Source organism: Engraulis encrasicolus, chromosome 18, assembly GCF_034702125.1.
Source record: "Engraulis encrasicolus isolate BLACKSEA-1 chromosome 18, IST_EnEncr_1.0, whole genome shotgun sequence".
Classification (NCBI taxonomy): domain Eukaryota; kingdom Metazoa; phylum Chordata; class Actinopteri; order Clupeiformes; family Engraulidae; genus Engraulis; species Engraulis encrasicolus.
In genome coordinates, this window is record NC_085874.1 from 26,903,951 (window position 1) to 26,928,826 (window position 24,876).

Consider the following 24,876-nt stretch of genomic DNA (forward strand, 5'->3'; position numbering starts at 1 on the left):
GATGGTGAAATCAGGAAAATGAAGCATATTTCTTAATGTGGCGACTTCTTCTTTTAAAGGAGTTCTTCAAATGGGGATAGGTGTTTTTAGTTCACTTGGTTTATTTTAAACATAAATAAAAAGGGCATTATGAAGTCTAGTTACACTGTATGTCACGTTAACATAGCCTCTTAGTGCAGATGGGGTCACTGGAGGGCCTATTCACTATTTGCTTAAAATACTCAACTACATCATAACAACATTGCTATGACAGTAGAGAGAGCCTTAAGGAACAGATTAAGACATAGCCATTACAGTTTTGGTGAGGGGGTGAATTTTACAAAAAATTAAGTTGGCTACAATTTAGTATCAAAAGATCAGGTTTGTCATGTTTGCCGTTGCTATGGCAACAGTTTCCTGACAGGTATGCGTTACCAAAAATCACTGAAATAAGTCTCATCAGTGTATCTTCCTTCTTGCATAGCCTACTACTTATTGTATAATTATTCCATTACATTATCATAACTTTATCTTCCCTAATATCAGCTTAATTAACTATCATTAATTCATGCTAATTTATGCTAATTTGATGATGACATCATATTTATAATCAAATGGCGGACTTTATCTTTACCAATACACATTTCACCTCTATTTCATTTATTCCTTTTATTTCTCATTGTTTCGTGTATTGTATCATACACAGGAACTATGATCATGATGAATCCTGTTGTTGAGGACTTACTGCTTGCTGCAATGTTGTAAGAAACTGAAGCCATATCTATGACGTCATCTGACGTCATCATATCTATGTGTGTGTGCGTGTGCGTGTGCATGTGCATGAGCAAGCGTGTGAGTGAGTGAGGGGAGTTAAATGGAGAAATTGTGAATTTGTTTGTACGTATGTCTGTCTGTATGAGAATACACTGTGTGTAGACCTAGAATGCTTAAATCCAGGTTTTCATGTTCAGGTTGGTGATGGAAGATATGCATAAAAAGGACGATATGGTCAAAAACTTGTTTGCCAAATAACTCTGCACTCTGTGTGTGCGTGTGTGCGTGTGTGTGTGTGTGTGTGTGTGTGTGTGTGTGTGTGTGTGTGTGTGTGTGTGTGTGTGTGTGTGTGTGTGTGCGTGCGTGCGTGCGAGTGGAGGTGGGTAGATGGCTGTATATTTATGCATACATCCCCACACGTTTTATGCTCACCCCAGCTCCAGCTATGCTTGCCCTTAATGCCAGTGGAATCCCATAGCCGAAGAATGATTCCCTTGGCCCGCACTCCCTCTACACGTGTTTGCTCTGCGACAATGATTTGTTATTAGTTGATTTAATCGAGTGGATTAAAATCGATGTTGCCGGGAGCGAGGAAGCCAGTGAGCAAAGCGAGCCGGGGTGGGCAGCAGGGAGTGAGTTACTCCGAGCGGGGTGCGGTGTGCCATAAATCAGTGCGGCAGTAACACACTTCCGCAGCGCTGGCCCCGTGCGCCGGCCGGCGCATCCATTCCGTGCCGCCCGTCGATCGATCATTAAGGAGCCCATGCGTCTTTTCCCGGCAGCGTAGATTGGGTTTTGCTCCTCGGAGGAATGAATAACCCCCCCAACCCAGCCGGAACCCTCCCACCCCGCAGGCCAAGTGCCTGTTCACTGGCGTAACGCGAGTACTTCAGGGCCCCCTGCAAGCTACCAAGAACGGGCCCCCGAACGAAAAAAAGAGGGCCTAATATCATGCGGAGGGGGACCGTTTCTTCAAGTCAAGAGCCCATGTACAGTAGGCCCCACGCCTCGTATGGGCCCCTGTGCCTGTTCAAGCTCACTGGGACTGATGGCCTGGGGCTGCTCCGATTCATGCATTCAATGCATTCCCAGGTGCACTTAAGAGTGGGGCAGCCACCTTTAACATGCCAAGATGGACTAAAAATATTGCTGTTTTCATTCAACATGCATGGCCAGATGAACCAAGAAGTGGCCACGTTCAACATGCCCAGATGCACTTGAGAGGCGTGACCATTTGTGGTTGGCCTAGATTGCAGAGATGGACTGAGTATGGAGTATGCCATGTTACCATAAATTGCTTGGTATATGCATTCTTTATTTATTATAATAATCATGGGTCATGGGTATGCCGTTAGGTCATCAGACTTGTAGCCCAAAGCTTGCTGGTTCGACTCCCTACCCACCAGGTTGGTGGGGGCAGTAATTAACCAGTGCTCTCCGCCATCCTCCTCCATGACTGAGGTACCCTGAGCATGGTACCGTCCCGCCGCACTGGCAGACCATTGGGGGCTGCCCCCTTGCACTGCAAGGCATACATGCAATTTAGTTGTGTGCAGTGTGAAGTGTGCACTTGTGTGCTGTAGAGTGCTGTGTTACAATGACCATGGGAGTTGGAGCAGTTGGGCTTTCGCTTTGACTTTTCTTTCACTTTCATAAAATATAAATCAGTGAGTATGAATGAGTATACAGTGTATGTATGTTAAATTATTTAATAATAACCTTTAATGTTGAATTTAGAAAATAGTGATTCATACATTAATACAGTAAGTGAAAGTAAATAAAAGTGTAGAATACAAGGTTTCTGCTGGACAGCGATAATATTTTGCATGCCTGCCCAGAATGGTATCATATTGTACAGTACTTGCCCCATTTCACTATATACTGTATGAGGCCATACCAAACACGCCCGCATGTACCGGTACTAAGAGTGCCAAACTCCACATGGACAGGGACGGATTATGATTCCATGGGCCCAAGGCCCAGACAGCAAGAAAGCCCCCCCTCAATGGGTGCTGCTAGTGTACAAAACAAGTCCGATCTTAGGCCAGATGTGGGAGTCTATGTTGTTGGTGGTATGGGGGGTATAGTTGCCTGAGATTTTTTTTGTGGTCAGTGGTTGAACGTTCATTTTTAATGCGATAAGAGAACGTAGATATACAGGCTTGGGCTTCAGGCCCCCCTTGACCCTTGGGCCTCTGGTTCTGGGCCCAATAGGCCTGTGCAGTAATGTGTCCTTTCACTTGGAAAAAGCTCCTCAAGAATGAGTGCGTATACATGCACTTCAGTATTAAGTATCCCCAATTTGCGTTTGAGCATATAAACACTTCAGTATCCCGAATAAGCTTTTATTCGGGATACTGACAAATCGGGATATGCTAGGTGGAGTATTCCGAAAGAAGCCGGGATACTGACGCATGTACACACCTTATCCTGAATACATGGGCTTCCCATAGAACTCTGTTGCTGGTATGCAGGCTACATGCATTTGAAGAGAATTCTATAACGGCCAAGAAAGTAGACTGAGATAACGTTCTGTGCTCATATAAGCACCTTATCCCGAATATGATCATAACCGGGATATGCCTCATATTCGGGATACTGAACTGCATATAAACGCACTCACTGGGTGATTCTCTGCATGCCTAACTCCCCCAAGAATAAAATATCTTTGATGCACATGGTTCATGGGTTAGCAACTAACCGTTAGCTGGTCTAATCTACAAACAATGAATTTAACAAGGCCCTAATCAGTGTCAGGGTATTGTAGCATACTTATCTATGTCCATGAAATTGTGAACAAAAGAAGACAGTTTCAATGAAGTGATTGAATTACTTACTGACAAAAAGATGTAACTGATTCATTGCCCATCCTTGTCCAGCCATCACATTATTAGATGAAAATCTTTTCTCTCATTTTTGTGAGATCGGTTTTCCCTCTGAAGAGGAATACAGCATATCTGAAGCTCTTTGAGAATGTCACTCTGTTGCTCAGGCCTTTCACACGACATCATAACCATAATTCCACTTTTGCACCAGTGTCTTTTAATTAGATGAATAAGTGAAATGTATGATTAATGGTATGTTTTTAATTATTGAACCTGCTCAAATGCACTGAGGGTGAGGCAGTATTGAACTAGGAGAGAATCTTGAACATACAGAATCTTTAACTTGGCACAAGGATGGTGCACTCACATGCAGTATAGCTACTGATTTAACATTTTTTTTCCTCCTTTAGAAGTTCAATGTGAAACCAGTGTGATCAGAGATCACCCAGCCGTGACTCAGACTAATGCATTGCAACATGTTAATTAGATGAAAATGCATTTCTGATTTGCGTTAATTAACTATGTTTGGGCAATTCCCACTTCTCAAGTGTCTTTTAAATCAAATTGAGTTGTTGTTTAGCCTTCTTCTTCTTCTTCTTCTTCTTCTTCTTCTTCTTCTTCTTCTTCTTCTTCTTCTTCTTCTTCTTCTTCTTCTTCTTCTTCTTCTTCTTCTTCTTCTTCTTCTTCTTCTTCTTCTTCTTCTCCTCCTCCTCCTCCTCCTCCTCCATCGTCTTCTTCTTCTTCTTCTTCTTCTTCTTCTTCTTCTTCTTCTTCCACTTACATGATCTTACCAAGAATACTTCTCAGTAGTCTTTTGTCAGCTTGAACCTATTGACATACGTAACAGTTGCCAAACAGGTGCATATTTCTTACAATGGTAAATTGACTGTTGCCAGTCTAACATCTGTGTATTGTGTATTTGCAAGGTCAGGGGGCTCCAACTGTCCTTGCTTTACTGACACCCTCTCTTCTCTTTTCTCTTTTAGCTCCTGTTAATCCACATCTGCGTAAGTATTCCTTATATTAATATTCTTGATACAGTAAGTGCGTGTGTGTGTGTGTGCGCGTGCGCACGTGTGTGTGCGTGTGTGTTTGTGTTTGTGTGTGTGGTTGTTTGTGATATAACAGGTTGTGTGCATGAACTCAAGCTGAAAAACTGATCACAGATTTCCAATCTTCCGTCCTTGCCAGCTAATCACTATGCAATTTTCAGCTCTATAGACCCCCACCACAACCCACACGCACCAGCACAAACACACACACAGACACACACACACACACACAAACACACACACACACAGACACACACACACACACACACACACACACACACACACACACACACACACACACACACACACACACACACACACACACACACACACACACACACACACACACACACACCATTAACCACTACCCTCTCCTCTCCTCTCTCTCCAGTGTCTCTTGTTTGCAGTCTTAGCAGGGTTCTGTACACATCTCTGCGCTCCTCGTTTTCCTCCAAAGCTGCAGCATTAGCCTCTCCCCCGGGGGGCTTGGCCCTTCATTTAAATCTCAGAGCTGGCAAGAGGAGATGATTGGTGTGTGAGTGGGGGGTGTTGTGGGTAGGGGTGGCACTCATTTCTGCTGGATGACCCTACTGGACCGTCTTTAAGCAATCTCGGGTGTCTTGGCACCAACCCTTAGCTCCAACATGTGCTATTCCCCAAGCCAGTTCCGGCCCTCTCAAGGCTGCCCCTTGTGAAGAGCTTCCAGTCTCGTTTTAATCAAATCGATGAATATTTATCGCCAACGCTCCCCCTGCCCCGTACGCTGAATATCAATGTGTCTTTAAACGCAAGCTTCACCAGGACGTCTGTGCTTAGCAGCAGGTTTGCACCTCTCTGCATGTTTTTCTTAATTGGTGTGTATTTTTGGCAGCGCTAGGCAGGAAAGTCATTGTGGAGGGGTCTCGGGAGGACGCTCTTTGGCTGGATTTTTTTTTTTGGCCGACACATCAAAAAAGAAGGGCAGAACAAGCAGGCAGAGTCAAGCATTTTTTATTTTATTATTCTATTTATTTTTTTTACATAATCTTCTCATTAAATTTGGCGACTCAGAAAACGTGTCAGCTCTGGAGCAACTCATTATGTGTTTTCCAGCAGCTGGCAAACCAACACACCGCTCCCCTCCTGTCATTCTTATGAAGGATGTGGAGTAATGGGGACACAGCTTCAGTGTGTCAGGAAGAAAGGCTTTCACGAGGTGGCAGCCTGTTTAGATCACAATCCAAAGACTTTCATGTGTTTTAATGTTGTTTTTGTTTTGCTTTTGATTTCCTGAAAAAGAAAAATATCAAACGTTCCACATAATTGCTTTGTAAAAAAAAAAAAAAAAAGGAAACATGCCCCCATAAGCCTGTAATTAACCCAATGTCACTGGTAATCAGTGTTGAAGCTTGTCTGTTTACATTATGAAAGATGAGTTGATTGTCCTATGCAACCTCTGCCAATAGGGAGCACAGGCCTCCTCACCGCTGTAGAGCAAAGTAGTGTATCTGCAGGGACAGATTATGCCCACTGTGCCCCTGGGCCTGACAACTAGAAAGCCCCCCCCCCTCAATTGGTATTTGCAAAACAATTCAGGAATTCAGTGTCCTAGGTGTGAGACTCTATTGCCTCTTTTCCACTGTCAGTTTTCTGGTAGGCCTACAGCTCGACACAGCGCGACTTGGCCGCCCCTTTTTGCTTCACGATTGGGCTGTGTTGTTCCTATTCAAAAAGCAAAAAGTGGGGGCAGAGTCGCGCTGTGTTGAGCTGTAGGCCTACCAGAAATCTTTTAGTGGGAACAGGTCGGTTGTCAGCCGAGAAATGTTTGAAATTAAAGTGTGATTTTTACGCAATATAATAATGCAAATATAGAGGCTAGAACTTCCGGGTCCCCTTGACTCTTGGGCCCATGGGCCAGGGCCCAGTAGGCCATGTGTTTTGCAATGGCCTCCTAATGTTCTACTGTTGCCTAAAGCCCGATTGGGACGGGACTTTTATTACCTATGGACCCCCGGTAATTCGGAATAATTACAGAGAATGTCTGAGTTCTTAGTCCTGTGCGAATGTTCCATGTCTGCGATTTGTGAGGTAATAATTCCGCCGCGAATTACCTACTGTATTTCGGCGAAACTCAGACGTCCTAGGGTAATTTTACATAGGCGCGCCGTCTGCACTCCCTTGTAATGTCTGTGAATTGAGTAAATAACAGACGTTTATTCATCCCGTCCGAATGCGCCCCGAAAAATCACGGAGGTCCAGGGGTAATTGCGAATTACCAGGGGTCCACAGGTAATATTTATCCCGTGCGAATCGGGCTTAAGTGGCATACCAGGAACATGCTAATCTGTCAGGAAGGGATCAGGCTACTTTTGTGTATTTCACCACAACAACAAAATAATTATTAGAACATGTGCCTTGATTTTTGTTTACCTTGAACTGTAACAACCCCGCTGTCCAGAGAATGTAAACAGACAGCAATCCCTTTGCTAATGAAATTGGAAGGCGTCTGCATTGTACTGTACTGTAATGTCAAACAGTTTTGACCATTGCTGCCTTTAGACTACACTGCACACTGAAAGCAAGGGGTGGTGCTGTATGTAAACCTCAACATAATGTTTACCACACACCAACGCACACGCACACACAAACGTGCGCGCGCACACACACACACGCACGCACGCACACACACACGCGCGCGCGCACACACACACACACGCACACACACGTGCGCGCGCGCACATACACACACACACACACACACACTCTTTTCTTGGTTCTTTTTTTGCCTCCTTAAGCTCTGCTGCTGCCTATGCCGACTGTCTGGAAGTCCTCAGAGAGGAAGGATTTATAGTTTGCAGCCCTTTGTTGTCAGGCATGTTGCAGTGCGACTTAAGCAGTTAATCCTATTCAGTGTTTTAATCTCCATTAGAGTAATAGGAGGGAAAATTTTATCTTTTGTTGTTTTAATGTATTGCCGTTATTCTCCTGCCTGGCACACCAAGGGACTTTTTCATACTGCCACTGCTGCTATCCAGCTGTGGGCTTATAGTGTTAGGTTGCCAGAAACTTAGTTTTAATGGCTGTTTTTTATTGGCTTTGCTGTTCTAATATTGCTTTAAGTCTTTTTTAACATAAATGGGATACAAATATCTTTTTTTTCCTTTAATACAAAGCCCATTAAAACAACTTCTGGTCCTATGAAAGTCCTTCACAGAAACCATGCCACCTTGCTGCCCCCGAAGTATGTGTGTTTCTACTTCAAAGTTGTAGGCCTTCCAGTCCGTTAAATCCAAACTACTTCAAATATACCGTAAAAACACAATTTATTCCGAACTAATCCAGTACCATGGCAAGGCCACCTGCCACATATGGTCGGAGCATTTAATTCTGAGTGATACAGCCTGATGAAATCAGAGATGAACCAGGCATGATCAGAGATGATGGAGAGGGAGGAGAGTGTTCATAAGTATTATAATAGCATATGATTGTGAGCTGTTATGCCTATGAGACTATCAGGGCTCAGAATGAATGGAGTTCAGTGGAGAAAGTCACGTCCGTATAGGAGAATTGAATTCATCCCACTTTGTTGCATTGGTGATGTGTGGAACAATTGAACTTGGTCGCCATATTGACCGTCTTTGGCACAATCTTTTAACAGGTGAGTTTCACTGCAGCTTTGAGGAGGAACCTATCTGCCTGTTCATTCAGGACAAGAACGACGAGTTTGACTGGACGCGACACAGCGCCGCCACACGGGACACCAAGTACACGCCCAACACTGGACCGAGTGGCGACAGAGCTGGGTCCAAACAAGGTAAGAATCAGGCCAGATGGGTAGCCAGGCCAGGTATCTAAAAGTGAAGGGGGCACACATACAAAGATAAAAAGTGATCGACACACTGTATATGCTTCATATTTCTTAACGCTGGCCAAACTGTACTTGGGCCCCAAAATAGGGCCCATAATTAATATGTGGAATGACAAGCTGTACATGTAAAAAATATCAGTGCTGTACCTGAAGTAGTTCTGTGAACTACAGTTCATTAACTTCATATTTTGGGTGAGCTTGAACTGAACACACTATTTATTTACTGCCTGATGAACAAACTAGGACCAAGTTCATTCTGGTGCCTGTTATTAAACAACATGCAGAATTGTTAAATAAGGTGCCCCATTTCGTGTTCAGGTAAAATGCAGCTAAATACATTGCAAAGGGAATGGAATTCTCTTTTCTGATTGGCTGATATGGTGACCTTTAATTCCGTGGAAACATTTGAGTGCGTGGGTAACACTTCCAAATAAGGGGCCATAATTAACAGTAAAGTAGCTACAACCTAATACTTAAGTAAGGGTTAATAATCATTATTTAATGCCACATTAGACACATATTAATGGTTATTAATGCATATGTTGAACATTAGTAAGCAGTTACTTAACTATTAGATAACTATTACCTTGTGTTACAAGTTAATAGCATATTATTATTTAACTTATAGATAAGTAAGGGCACAGTTAATAGTTAAGTAGCTATCAGGTCATACTTAACTAAGGACCAAAATTAACACTTACTTAATACAAAAGCAAGGCATAATTAATGGTTAATTAATACATAAATATTGGGTTTTGGGACCCTTATATTAGAGTTGGCTGAGGATAACTAATGGTTAATTAATAGATAGATATTGATATTTGGGACCCTTATATTAGAGTTGGCTGCGGATAACTAATGGTTAATTAATCGATAGATATTGGTGTTTGGGACCCTTATAATAGAGTTGGCTGAGCATACCTAATAGTCAAGTAATTAATCTACTGTGACATCTAGTTTTCACTCGTTCAAATCACTGTAATAGTGGCAACAGGAGCCATTATATAGCAAGGATTGGACGTACACTTCTCAATGATGGTGGGGTGATGTGATGTAATTTTTTCATGTACCACTTATTAGTTTTAACGGTAAAAACCCTACAATAAATGCAGAACATTATGAAGAGTAATAGTTTTGAAGCGAAACTAAACCATTCATTTGTGATAATTAGGTTAATGTTTGAGAATATTAGCTCCAAGAAGAGCAGTGCATGATGGGTACGCAATCTATAGACAACAATAATTCGGTATTATTTTATCATTAGATATGCCTTACTTTTGTATTAAGTAAGTGTTAATTAAGGTCCTTAGTTAAGTATGACCTAATAGCTACTTAACTATTAACTGTACCCTTACTTATCTATTAGTTAAATAATTATATGCTATTAACTTGAGACACATGGTAAGGGGCCATATATATAATTATAATTAACATAATTAACAGCAAATTAGCTATAACCTAATACTTTAGTAACAGTTAATAATCACTACTTAATGCCACATTAGACACATATAAATTGTTATTAATTCACATGTTAAACATTAGTAAGCAGTTACTTAACTATTAGATAACTATTACCATGTGTCTCAAGTTCATAGCATATAATTATTTAACATTACATCTCATCATCCCACCATCATTGAGAAGTGTACGTCCAATCCTTGCTATATAATGGCTCCTGTTGCCACTATTACAGTGATTTGAACGAGTGAAAACTAGATGTCACAGTAGATTAATTACTTAACTATTAGGTATGCTCAGCCAACTCTATTATAAGGGTCCAAAACACCAATATCTATCGATTAATTAACCATTAGTTATCCGCAGCCAACTCTAATATAAGGGTCCCAAACACCAATATCTATCTATTAATTAACCATTAGTTATCCTCAGCCAACTCTAATATAAGGGTCCCAAAACCCAATATTTATGTATTATATAACCATTAGTTATGCGTTGCTTTTGTATTAAGTAAGTGTTAATTTTGGTCCTTAGTTAAGTATGACCTGATAGCTACTTAACTATTAACTGTGCCCTTACTTATCTATTAGTTAAATAATAATATGCTATTAACTTGTAACACAAGGTAATAGTTATCTAATAGTTAAGTAACTGCTTACTAATGCATTAATAACAATTAATATGTGTCTAATGTGGCATTAAGTAGTGATTATTAACCCTTACTTAAGTATTAGGTTGTAGCTACTTTACTGTTAATTATGGCCCCTTATTTGGAAGTGTTACCGATACGTGTAACTAAGTCGCGCCTAGAGGCTTCGAATGGAATGTTGACAGTATGTAAAGGATAACGTTGTAGAAAGCATGCACATGATCAATGAACAATTAAATAATCACACCGTCGGCATTCCAAACAAACAATTTAGGCGCGACTAAGCTACACGCGTCCGTTAGTGAAGCATCTATATCTTGCTAACTAGATTCTGGTGCAGTTGACATGGTTCCTACAAATAGATAAAAAAAAACAACTCTACCCTAAAGGCAGATCATCGGTATAACGTTTCTAAGCCTTCTCCTCACCATTACGTAACTGTCTGGCTTTTCACAGAAGCACATTCATATTTCAGATCACATTAGTGGTGTCAACAATGATCGATTCGGCGATCCGAATCGATGCGGGGCATGGATGATCCAGAATCGATCCGGCAAGTTCCAGAATCGATCTGGCAATTTCAATTACTTTCTGGAGCAAATGAATGTTAAATTAAATAAAAGCACTTCAAAACATTGCAAGACAGATACAGACTGATACAGAAAACAGCCAATAAATTGTTGCTCAGTATCTGACTACTTGTATTGCCTCATCATGACTGATTAAACATTTGCTTTGCTTTCAGTAGAAATGGAATGCATTGCAATGCATTGTAGAATTGGATCAGATCGGATCGGATCGCATAGAATCGGATCGAATCGATTCGCTACCTCCCAAATCATGATCGAATCGGATCGTGAGGGCAGTGCGGATCAACACCACTAGATCACATGCAGGGAAATATGGAAAAACATGCACAAGTAAAATCATTTTGAAACACGGCAGTCCACATGCAGACACGTATACGTATACGTAAGTAGTATGTGTAAGATATATTATTACTCTGTGCTCTGTTTGCTTGTGGCCATACAATGTATAGTATAGGCTGCCGTGTTTCAAAATAGTAATTTTACTTGTGAATGTTTTTCCATATTCCCCTGCATGTGATCTGAAATGTGAATGTGCTACTGTGAAAAGCTTTCTACTGACATTATTTGAAGTGTGGCTCCAATAGTTGTCTGACGTCAAGGCCCAGGGCTTCCAGCTAAAATCATACATCTGTTGTCAAGGCAGCAAAGGAACCAATGCCATTGTCATGTTTTACTGCGTCTGGTTGGGTGATTTGACAGGACAATTGTGACACTCACATAAGCATACACACACAGACACACACAGACACGCACACACACGCACGCACACACACACACACACACACACACACACACACGCACACACACACACACACACACACACACACACACACACACACACACACACACACACACACACACACACACACACACACACACACACACACACACGTGCACCAAGGGTCAGAGTTTTGATGTTTGATATGTTTTACTTATTTAGTACGGACTATGTACAATTTCAACATAAATGTTTGATCTGATGCACTGTACCGGAGTTAGCCCAGGGCTAATACACATCAACTTTTACCCAGGCAGGGACACACATCCAAAACTAAAACACACACCAAACAACAGTAGAGAGGCTATGTATGAAAGCCCTAAGCTGTCAAGCCAGAAAAAGAAACTAAATATTAAAGCAAGCAAGCACGGAGGAAAAAGGGAATTGGTAGGCATGAGAAGACTGCACGAGGGCGACGGGGTGAACCAATTACAATCTGCCACCTCGTTACAGAGCAGCGCACAACATAGTGCCAGGAAGCAGAAAGGGCTGTCCAAAATGTGCCGGCGGATAAAACAAGTCAGTGTGAAGTCTGTGCCAAGAGATCAGTCCAATAGCAATACCCGGACAAGCAAGGCAAGGGAAGGAGATGAATGGCCGGGGTTGGGGACAAGGCTGTCAGAAACTTTGTAAAATTTGTGAGGAAAATGATGATGGAAGTAACAAACACAAGCGATTGAGCATCATTAAGCAAAAGCTAGCTGTGGTAGCTGACCTGAGGAGGACAGAAGATACTTTGGCTTTATTTTAATCAGCAGTGATATGGATTGATGCAGATAATGAGGTGACGATGATGGGGATAGCTGGAGGGAGCAGATTACAAACCCGGGGCCTCATGTACTAAGACTTGAATGGAGTTCCTGATTTTCAGATGTGAACATTTGAAAAGATACATACAGATACATACATACATACATTCAGATTACATTGTTTAATTTAGAAAATGTTACACTAAGCAAATAATGAAATTAACTTAAAAAATTAGTAGCTATCTGAAATGGAGTCAATTTCAGCTGTTCAACAGTTAAAATAACACAGGAACATTGGTATGTTTACTGTGTGTGTGTGTGTGTGTGTGTGTGTGTGTGTATTCTCTCTGCTTGGCAGGTTACTACATGTACATCGAGACGTCGCGGCCCCGTAAGCTGGGGGACCGAGCTCGGCTTGTGAGCCCCATATTCAACGTGGCCCCCAAGAGTCCCTACGGCCTCTCCAACCCCCCCACCTACTGCTTCAGCTTCTTCTACCACATGTATGGAAAGCACATCGGTAAGGTCCCCACTAGTGACACTTCAGTGTGTGTGTTTGTGTGTGTGTTTGTGTGTGTGTGTGTGTGTCTGTTTTAGACATCCTCTCAAAGCTCCCAAAGGTGAGGTAAGCTCATTTAAAAGGCTGTGTGTGTGTGTGTGTGTGTGTGTGTGTGTGTGTGTGTGTGTGTGTGTGTGTGTGTGTGTGTGTGTGTGTGTGTGTGTGTGTGTGTGTGTGTGTGTGTGTGTGCGTGCGTGCGTGCGTGCGTACACGTGTACGTGAGTTAATGCATACTGCGTGTGTGTGTGTGGGTTTGCATGCTTGCACATGCACTTGTGTGCTCATTTAAAAGAGCCAGAGGATGCTACCATGCTGTTGGCTGCTTTTACAGTACTCTTGTTGCCATGGCACCCATGCTTGATTGACGGGGCGAGACACACTGACTGTCAGCTGGGGATGTCTGATGTCTGAGGCCCTGGAAGGGGCAGATAGAGATAGGTGTGTGTGTGTGTGTGTGTGTGTGTGTGTGTGTGTGTGTGTGTGTGTGTGGGTGTGTGTGTGTGTGTGTGTGTGTGTGTGTGTGTGTGTGTGTGTGTGTGTGTGTGTGTGTGTGTCTGTCTGTCTGTCTGTCTATGTGTGTGTGTGTGTGTGTGTGTGTGTGTGTGTGTGTATGTGTGTTTGTGTCTGTGTGTTTGTGTTTGTGTCTGTGTGTCAGTGTGTTGTACGTGTGTGTGTGTGTGTTTTTGTGTCTGTGTATCTGTGTGTTGTACGTGTGTGTGTGTCTGTGTGTGTTGTACATGTGTCTGTGTGTTGTTTGTGTGTGTGTGTGTGTGTGTGTCTGTCTGTCAGTCAGTCTGTCTGTGTCTGTGTCTGTGTGTGTTGTACATGTGTGTGGGTGTATGTTTGGGAGGCTGACAGATTAGCTGAATGAATTGGCATGTGTGCTGTGCGACGGAACATGTCTGCGGTTCATGACTGTCACATCACGTCACCTGTTCCGGAGTGACAGACGGCGACAGTGTGAACACTTCGGAGGAGGGCAGGGCAGACTGGGTGTGTGTGTGACACCATTATGTCACAAGCACACACAGACACACACACGCACGCATGCACACACACACAGACACACACAGACACACACACAGACGCACACACACACACACACACACACACACACACACACACACACACACACACACACACACACACACACACACACACACACACACACACACACACACACACACACGCTCACAAGCACAAACATATAACCACCTCTTGTCTCCCTGCCTTTTTCAGTGATAGACAATCACACACACACATGTAATGATACACAAAGCCACACACATTTACATCAAATTTAATTAGCAGTATCCATACAAAACACACACACACACACACATGCATCATTATTTGTGTATGTGTGTGTGTCTAACTGAAAAAGGCAGGAGGATAAGAGGTAGTTAAATACACTATGTTTAGTGCTTGCGAGCTTGCGAGCAGTGTGTGTGTGTGTGTGTGTGTGTGTGTGTGTGTGTGTGTGTGCGTGTGTGTGTGTGTGTGTGTTTGTGTGTGTGCATGCGTTCGTGTGTGTGTGTGCGTGTGCGTGCGTTTGTGTGTATTTGTGTGTGTATGTGCGCGCATAGGTGTGTGTGTTTCGTATGTCTTGTTTAGGCTGTTTTTTCAGTTGCAGACACAGTGACAGTGAGGCAAATATGCTAACAAGATTACAGAGTTCCCGCCAGTGTAGTAAATAAATACTGCAATTAAGATCACCCACACACCGTGCCCAGAGACTTGGCCAGACGACGTGGCAATCAAGCTCTGCTGGCTGCGTAGCTATGGGGTGACAGGCACGTCATAGATAGGCTACTGACTCCATAGGGGTGACAAGCTTGTCGTACTGCTAATACCGGCTCTGGGGTGACAGGCGTGTCACAGATATCGACGCTCAGGACAGGTGAACGCCAGCACAAGAGGACTTGCAGAGAGAAAGCCTTTGTTGTGAGAAAACAACACCAAATGCAAATGATGGATACATTCAATTTTTAGGGCCTGAAGATTTCCTGCCTAAGCTGAAGTTAGATTCTTGTGATGGGAGGAGGTTTTGTTTGTTTGATTTTTTTAGATCCCCATTAGTTTTTGCTTTTAGCATTAGCTATTCTTCCTGGGGTCTTTTTCAAGGTAGTGAAGAGTGCTGGGTCAATACAGACTTTACACTTGAAAGGGTAGTAATCATGCATGAAAAAGAATGAAAATTGAGAGGACAGCAATGGAAAATAGATAAAAAGACTACATGAAAGCAACACAAAGAAGTTAAAATAATATTTGAGTAGTTTCAGAAAATGGAAAAATATGTTTTTTGTTGTTGTTGGTTTTTAATGTGGTTTCTTAGGGGGCAAACATGACACAAACATTAGTAGGCCTATGCTGCAAAGAAATACATGCAGTTATATATATTTAAATACCGAATTTCAGAATGTCGCCAAATAGTAAAATTGCGTCTAAAGGCGGGCATACACTGTGCAATATATTCACTCGTGGGCATTAAGCACCTGCTCACACTGCACGAGGGAATTTCTCGATTTAAAAGTTCACATCTCACGACTCAAGTCCTCACACTATACGAGCAGACAGTCGGATGTGAGTCGAATGCTTCCACTGTGCGACACGACAAACATGTTTCCCGGGTCTGCAGAGGAGGGAACATGCGCACCTGAGGTGGAGATGAGGACGCTCTCAAAGAGCGAATCGCACTGCCCTATTAATTTGTACAGGTGTAGTGTCAAATTGGGTCATAGCACTGTTTTAACTGTGCGATTTACTCGACCAGGGTTTCAAACAGTTTTGATTTTCTTGCGATTTTGCGAATGCACAATCGCGAAGTGAAATCGCTTGTCATTACCCCATGTACAGAGAAGGGTGGAAGGGTGGGATTCAAACCTGCAACACTCTGATCTAAAGCCCATATCCTTAACCACTAGACAATGGCTGCCCAACCCCAAGGCTCATCCATAATAGCCTACAACAGCAGCAGACGTGAGAGGGTGTGTGAACTACATCAGTGAGTATGGAGGGTAATACACATAACATGAAAGAAACCCTGTCATACAGTGAACAGCACACAGGGGAGGTTGCAGTATCTCAAATGGCTAACAAAACCCGGGCCACTCCACCGAAATAGCCAATGAAAATCCTGTATACTGTCCGCTTCACAGTTTCAGTGCTGCTAAAGTAGCCAATGAAATACACCGTAGTGAGTCTTGCAGAGTAAACTGGACAGCTACTTAGAGCGCAATGATGTGCTGTGTTGGTTTTACTTACTAGCCCCAGTGGACTCTTAGAGTTCCACCGGGCTTAGCCATTTCATAGCGGTGAAAGCTTGTGGCTGATCTGTTGACCCGCACAGGGCCTTATTGGCTTTTAATACGCCCGTATTATCATACCGCCTTGTAATCAGCTCTCATCTCATCACTAGCTTGTAATGCAACCCTATGGGAGTGTGGCTAGACCATGTGCTGACTGTAGGTCATAAGTGGAAATCAATGCCGTGAGCTAGCGGTTAGCGGCTCTGAGACCGCTAACTTCTAGGGCTAGAAGTTAATAGCAACATAAGAACAACAGGGGTCTGTATCTCTGTATATATTTACCATCAATTTCTAAAAACGGATGACAAGCCTGATATACATGCATGATTGTGTTTATCAGTATATCTCCATTATAATAATGGGATTTGTGTGTGTGTGTGTGTGTGCGTGTGTGCGCGTGTTTGTGTGTGTGTTTGTGTGTGCGTGTGTTTGTGTGTGTGTGTGTGTGTGTGTGTGTGCGCGTGTTTATAGTACGCCTGTGTATGCTTTACTTGACTGTGAATTGCTGTACTGTGTGTTTTGTGTGTGTGTGTGTGTGTGTGTGTGTGTGTGTGTGTGTGTGTGTGTGTGTGTGTGTGTGTGTGTGTGTGTGTGTGTGTGTGTGTGTGTGTGTGTGTGTGTGTGTGTGTGTGTTTTAGACAACCTTTTCCTAAAGCTTAAAAAAATGGGAAACCGCTTTTTGACCTTTGTAGCTGTAAACTCATTTTAATGTGTACACTTGTCAGCTTAAGTGAAGTGCCCTTTCCCTGGCAAGACATTGTATGTAGAGTACCAGCAAATCAGTAGGGGTGGAGGCACTGAGGCGGGGAGTTAGGGCTTTGATTGAGAGCAGCAGGTGCAGAATGGAGTGGGCAGACTGGGTCAGGCTGAGACCAAAAAGAGGCATTTTTGCATGCCCCTATAAATTGTGGGCCAGTCTCTGAGAAAATACAAAAAAAACCTACGAGGACTGAATAGTGGCATTACCCCAACTGAGCACAGCATGCATCAGATGGTAACATTTGCAGTACAGGGTCTGGGGGCCTGTGCTGTCTCTATCTCTCTATATCCCGCCCCCCCCATCTCTCTCTCTGTTTTTGCTTCCCTCTCACTGTGGGAAAGCATTCTACCACCTCTCCTTTGTCTTTGTCCTCATTTGTCCTATACGTACTTATAATTCTGTACTCCTGTCTTTCTTCCCTCTCTTTCTTCACTCGTTGCGCTCTTTGATATGTCCATCTTGTCAGCTACATTTAAAAGCAGCATAATCAAACACCGACACAGCGGCGGCTGGGCCATAGAGGACTCTCGGGTGCTGCCCTACCACAGAGGACAGGAAGAGGGGAGGGACGCTGCTGTAGAATGTATAATACTTAATATGTAGTATATATACTTCATTATACCACGGCAGTCTGGAATCTCCCATTGTGACGCGCTAAATGGGGTGTTGATTAACTGTCTATATATGCACACCTAAAGTAGTCCCACTATTAGGTCACTTTTCTGACCGCATAACTCTAGTGTATTAATGCGCTAAGGCTCGTTCATAAGTTAGGGAAAGAAAGTTGCAAAGCATTACGCGATAAATTGACACATGTCGCGTGGCGCGTCTGGAAACACCAGCCATGGATCACCAGCAAAGTAATGAATCGTAATATAAAGGCCTAATGAAATTAAATATTTCTATTTCTCCCTGCTGACCATCACTAAGTCAACTTTCTGAGAGAGAGAGAGAGAGAGATATTCCCCGCGCAAAATAAGGACTTAAAAATAATAAAATCGCCCATCTCACTTAACGTTTCTTCCCCACTAGAGGAGAGTGGTCCGGTGTAGCGTTTATCAGTTGAGACAGTAGCCTATTTTATATGAAAAGTAAGGAATATTTTCGGATCAATAGCCTAGGACCTAACTAAGGAAACACAGTGGAAAATAACTCGAAGGGAGTTTCCCATGGGAGGAGAGCAGATAGACGAGGTGCCCGTTTTGATGGAGTTAATGGCGAGGCGAGGCATTTCGAATTTCGACAAGATGTGCAGGGTATTCTTTAATCTATTGAGATCTGTAACTTTGCAGGAATTATCATGCTGCAGCATAATCTAGTGGGCAAGTCAGACGTGCCTATATCGGATGGGTAGAACATTGGGGCGACTGACGTGGCAACCAAATGCGATAGAATTAACGACTGGCTCTTGACTTGACAACTGAATGCGAAAGAACTAACGACGGTGTCTTGGCCATAGCAACCTCCAATTTAGAATTAGTAACGGCAGTAGGCCTACGCCAGAAAGTTATGAAAAGAAGCTTCTTGTGGCGGAAGGAAGTAGTTCTACAGAAAACCTTTGTTTTAGCCATTAAAGCATCGAAATAATTCCTCAAATAAATTTCAGACAGACAACTGACTGTGGCAACCGTGGTATAAGCGGGATAATTAACTTCACGGTGTGCGTATAACAGGAAAAATAATGCACACCGAGGTGTAACGGCCACTCCGCTTCGCGTCGTGGCCGCATCACCACCTAGGTGTGCATTATTTTTCCTGTTATACGCACACCGTGTCGTCAATTATCCCTTACTTAATGTCCGCTTCACTTGTTTTGTGTCTCTGCATGTAGTCTGAAGTATTACAACATTTCCACCCACTGGCTCTCATTCAGTAGCTAATTTCCACCGACAGATTCATAGACTTTGTCTTCTTGAGCGCCCTCAAAATGTAGCCAAACAGCCAAGTGTGGCATGATTGCTGAGGCAAATAAGAAAAATTAATTTCCTGTCGACCAACTAGCATCAGCATTGCTTGCAAAATAAAGTGTCATCTACTAGTAAGGACTATTGGTTTTTGGAAGCTGACCACAATGATCTGACTCAAGTAGGCAGTTTGACAAATTTACCAATGCCAACACTGCCCGCAGATATAAAGACCTGTCTGTATCTCTCTCTCTTTCTCTCTCTCTCTCTGTCTCTCTCTCTCTCTCCGTAGTCTCTCTCTCTCTCTCTCTCTCTCTCTCTCTCGATCTCTCTCGATCTCTCTCTCTCACACACACACACACACACACACACACACACACACACACACACACACACACACACACACACACACACACACACACACACACACACACACACACACACACAGACACCTAGGGATGTTTTGAGGCTGTATTTTCTTGAACCTATCTTTCATCTACAACAGCATAAAAGGGTTAAAGGGAGAGAAAAAAGAAAAGATAGAGAGAGAGAGACAGAGAAAGAGAGAGAGAGAGAGGGAGAGAGAGAGAGAGAGAGAGAGAGAGAGAGAGAGAGAGAGAGAGAGAGAGAGAGATCATAAGAAATAGCATATAGACAGAGTGAGAGAAATGGACCTGACCTGCAGGTCCTCACCTCTCTCTCCGCCGGTGTTGTTGTTTTTGCAAGATAACACTGTTTGCTCATTTCTCCTCAGCCCCACAAGTAATCACACACACTGCCTCTTGTTTCTTCCTTTCTAAAAATAAGCTGTGGGGTGAAAAGTCTTTCCTATCAGAGGATGTCCTAGTGGTGAATAATACATCATGTGTTTGTTTGCCACCATGGCTGACACCGGCATGCTGAGGTTGGAGATGTTAATGAGAGTGATGTACCCTTCTACTCATTCATATTCTCATATTTCACCCCTTTTTCTATTTCTCCGTTTTTCCGTTTCTCTGTTTCTCTCCCTGTCTCTCTCTGTCTCTCTCTGTCTGTCTCTCTCTCTCTCTCTCACTTCAATGAATGCTTTATTGGCTTCAATGTTTTGGTTACAAAAAATGTGTGTATGGGTGTGTGTGTGTGTGTGTGTGTGTGTGTGTGTGTGTGTGTGTGTGTGTGTGTGTGTGTGTGTGTGTGTGTGTGTGTGTGTGTGTGTGTGTGTGTGTGTGTGTGCGCATGAGTGGGTTCGTGTTTATATGCACAGGTGACTCAGGGTATGCGGGTGTTGGCCATGACACCATAGAATCATGTTGTCATTTGGGAGGTCACAATCTCTCTCTCTCTTCTCTCTCTCTCCCTCTCTCTCTCTCCCCACCCCAGGAACTTTGAACGCGTTCCTCAAACAGAAGGGCCAATCAGCGTCAGCCGAAAGCCCTATTTGGACCCTCACCGGTAACCAAGGCGACCGCTGGAGACAGGCCAAAGTCAGTATTCACCCAACAGCATCTTTTCAGGTGAGACCTGCACTCAGTTACACACTTCACACACTCCACACTCTTCCTCACTCCCTTCCTGAAACGCCCTCCACACTGATGACGCAATACAGCATCGCTTGATCGCCCACTCACCGAGTCATTGATTCACTCACTTAAACACTTTCAGCCACTCAGGCACATACCGTATACTATACTGACACTTCCTCACTGACTCACTCACACATTCACTATATGGACTAGGTCAGTCATTGACTCTCTCACTCACCCGTTATCACCAAATCATCCACTCCCTTGCCCATTTTCTACTTGGCTTGCTCAGTGTAATATAGTAAAGGACAAATAGGTGACTTATTCTAGACAGGCTCATTGCTAAGTGATTGTTTGATGCTTTCTCTCTCACTCCTCCTCCTGCTCTCTCTCTCTCTCTCTCTCTCTCTCTCTCTCTCTCTCTCTCTCTCTCTCTCTCTCTCTCTCTCTCTCTCCTCCTCCTCTCTCTCTCTCCTCCTCCTCTCTCTCTCTCTCTCTCTCTCTCTCTCTCTCTCTCTCTCTCTCTCTCTCTCTCTCTCTCTCCCTCTCTCCCTCTCTCCACACACACTCACAGTGTATCACCATTTCATGTGTGTACGTGCAGGTGGCGTTTGAGGGTGTACGGGGTCCAGGGATCGAAGGGGACATTGCCATCGACGATGTGGTCCTAGAGGAAGGGGAGTGTCCCAACACCCCACCCAGCCGTACGTATTGACGCTGTGATTTCCATGGCAACTGCACAGTGTACCAAGGCAGAATGCACTGCGAGTGCGTATTACAGATGAAAATGATCTAAATCAGGGATGGGCAACTGCACAGTAAATGTTGTGGTGTTAATTCAACACTTAAAGAGTTCATTTAAGTCCAAATGATGCCAAATCAACTCTTTAAGTGTTGAATTAGCACTGCAGAATTTACTGTGTGGAGGCCCGGGGGCCCCATGTGGCCGGCCTCCTTTCTCAGCATGGCCCGTAGATAAAACCCAATTTTTAAAAAGACCAGATCTTTTTAAATCACTAGTGAATCAATCTGCTATAATTACACTGCTAGAACAAAGATAATACAAAGACAAAGATTGCTAGTACAAAAAAACCTGGCAGTCAATGAGCAACCAGTTGCACATAAAACTACAGTGGTGCTCATATGTTTACATACCCCAACAGAATATACGCTTTCTTGCCGATTTCTCACAAAATATGAAGGATTGCACAAAACCGTTTTTTCACTCATTGCTAGTGACTGGCATAAGACATTTCAAAAGCATGATCACAACCCAAACTACCCAAATGACCCTGTTCAAAAGTTTACATACCCTAGTTTCTGATGCTGAATATGGCCCTGTTTAACACCAGGGACCGCTCTAAATTGTTTGTGGTAGTTGTGGATAAGGCTCTTAATGTTCTCTGATGACAAACAGCACATTCTTCCTGGCAGAATGGTTGTTTCCTATAATACCTTTGGGTGTCTTGCTGGAACCTCACATTTGAGGTTTCCCCTGAGTGGCTCAATGATGTTGAGATCAGGAAAGTGAGATGGTCGCTCAAAAACCTTCATTTTATTCTTTCTGAAGCGAATGACGGGTTGATTTGGCTTTCTGTGTCAAAATATTGTCATGTTGGCATGTCCAAACAATGGACCATGTGCAGATTCAAGGCTGATGAGTGTCAAGTTTCCTCCAGTATTTTTCACGGGGCAATGTATTCATCATTCTGTGAGTATGGACCAAAAGTGTAGTGCATTTGTAACTCAAATGTCCCCATGACATCAGTGGTCCATAACCATGTTTCACAGAAGGGATGGTGTAACTTTCATCATAGGCTCCGTTGACTGTTCTCCAAATGGTACTGTTAATAGTGGCTGAAAAAAGTTCCATATTGATCTAATTTTTCCAAATTACTTTGTCACATGCATTCTGATGCTTCTCACTATGCTATTTGGTGTATCATATGCAAAATAATATGTTTGCATTTTTGTAGTAATGGCTTTCTCCTGGCAACCCCCAACAGCCCATCTTTCCTCAAGTGCCTCTTTCCTGTACAGTTTAAAACATTTTTTCATGTTGTCCTACATTTCACCTGAAGTTATTTTTTGGTTGTTCTATGCCTCCTGAACAATTTCCCTTGCAATGATCATTGCAATGCAATGATTCCCTTGCCCATTGGCTTGATTCCAACCAAACCCCTCATATTGCATTTCTGAATTGAAATTTCAACAGTGCCAACATGACAATATTTCGACACAGAAAGCCAAATCAACTCATCATTAGCGCAGAGAATGCGTATATTCTGCTGGGGTATGTAAACATATGAGCACCACTGTATGTGAGTTGCAGTGCAGATCCATGGTCATATGGCCCTCTGATGGTGCTGAAGAAAAAATGCGGCCCTCCTTATCATGAAAGCTGCCCATCCCTGATCTAAATGGCTCTGGTCTGGCTAGAGCACTGACTGTTACGCCAGGGGCCAGGGTTCGATTCTGGCCTGAGGCCGCTTCCCGGTCCTCTTGTCCATTTCTTCACTGTCTCCTCTCAAAGTGTCTTATCCTGTGTGTGTGTGTGTGTGTGTGTGTGTGTGTGTGTGTGTGTGTGTGTGTGTGTGTGTGTGTGTGTGTGTGTGTGTGTGTGTGTGTGTGTGTGTGTGTGTGTGTGTGTGTGTCAGGTTGGCCAACTGAGAGCTGTGGCTATTGCTCATAAATCCTGACCTGAACTTGAAAGAAACACAATGAATTAGATAAGAGAATTGTAATGACTATTGGATTGAGATACAGAGGAATAAATGAGAAAGTGAGACACAGATAATGTGACAGATGAAACAGAGGAGACAGGAGAGAAAATGATAAGGTTGGAAAAAAGAAACCACACAGACTGTAAAAAAAGTGAGAGAAATGTGTAAGATGGTGACAGAATAGAGAGGGTGAAGCAGAGAGAGAAAGATATGACGATATTAAAGTGTTAGATGACTAGAGAGAGAAATAAGAAAGTGTGTGATGCATGCAGAGAGAGAGAGAGAGAGAGAGAGAGAGAGAGACAGGGAGAGATAAGAATGAGACAGAGTTTAAGAGGTGAGAAAAGTGAGAGACACAAGGAGGGTGAGGTTGACAACACGAGCTGTAAGGGAAAGGCAATTGGGAAAGCCAAACAGATGGAGGAAATTGAAAGGCAAACAGGTAATGGACTGGAATTGACACGGCAACATTGGCAGCGGAAATCAGGCCTCGGTTCATCACAGCTTGAAGTCTGATGAAGCAGGTTGGAAAAGGGGTCTTCTTTTTCATTGTCCCTTTTCTACTGCTTTCTTTTCTACTGCTTTCTTTTCTATTGCTTTCTTTCCTTTTCTTTTCTTTTCTTTTCTTTTCTTTTCTTTTCTTTTCTTCCTACTCTAAATCGGTTCGGTTTCCCATCTTGTGCCTTCTCTCTCTTGGGACAATTCTTTTCATTGCAGCTTTCTGAAAGGTTCAGCTCAGCCATTTGATGGCGGGTGAAAGGCCTAAGTTCACTACATGTGGATGAATGCAGATAGAATGGCAAGTCTGTGGTTGTAAAAGTGGACACTGGCAGGGCTGTGCTTGCCATCTGGCATAGCTGGCATTTCCCAGAGGGCCCTGCACCCTTGTGGGCCCCTATTTTCAGAAATGTAAACAAAAGCACAAAAAAAACTAAAAAAATAAATAAAAAAAATAAAACAAAATCTGAAAACATGGGCCCATGAGGGTGCAGGGCCCACCGGTGAGTCAGTTCTATGCCACTAATTATGAGGGGCCCCATTAAGCCTAAAGTGCCTGGGCCCTATTGCTCCCCCAGTCCAGCCCTGCACACTAGCAGGCCACTCGTAAGGGAAGCCAAATGAATCTTTCCACCCTTGCAATTACAAGAACAGTGTTAGTGAGGAAGGATCAATTATCATTGGTAAAATGCTGCAATGAAATGTTGCAAGTTTCACATACTGTACATGTGCCAATTGTTTGCGGTGTAAAACTGGACACGACTGATGAGCTGAAAGTTCCGAAGTGAACTTTGTGATATTGCAATGTAAATCTTTGTGGTGAAAGATCATAAATTGACACATTGGAAAGAAGGTTTTGCTGTGGAAAAGACTATAACCATAACAGGCATACAGTATGTCATAAAGGATGTCAAGGAA

General features: G+C 43.2%; 1 protein-coding gene across 1 annotated transcript in view; it reads left to right on the forward strand.

Moving 5' to 3' along the window:
* Positions 1-24,876, forward strand: part of LOC134469217 (MAM domain-containing glycosylphosphatidylinositol anchor protein 2-like) — a 187,753-nt gene that overhangs the window by 161,775 nt on the left and 1,102 nt on the right. The window contains exons 13-17 of the mRNA XM_063223357.1: positions 4,565-4,585; positions 8,268-8,423; positions 13,063-13,224; positions 20,595-20,728; positions 21,342-21,441. Coding sequence (XP_063079427.1) covers positions 4,565-4,585; positions 8,268-8,423; positions 13,063-13,224; positions 20,595-20,728; positions 21,342-21,441 — 573 coding nt within the window. The remainder of the gene's footprint in view (positions 1-4,564; positions 4,586-8,267; positions 8,424-13,062; positions 13,225-20,594; positions 20,729-21,341; positions 21,442-24,876) is intronic.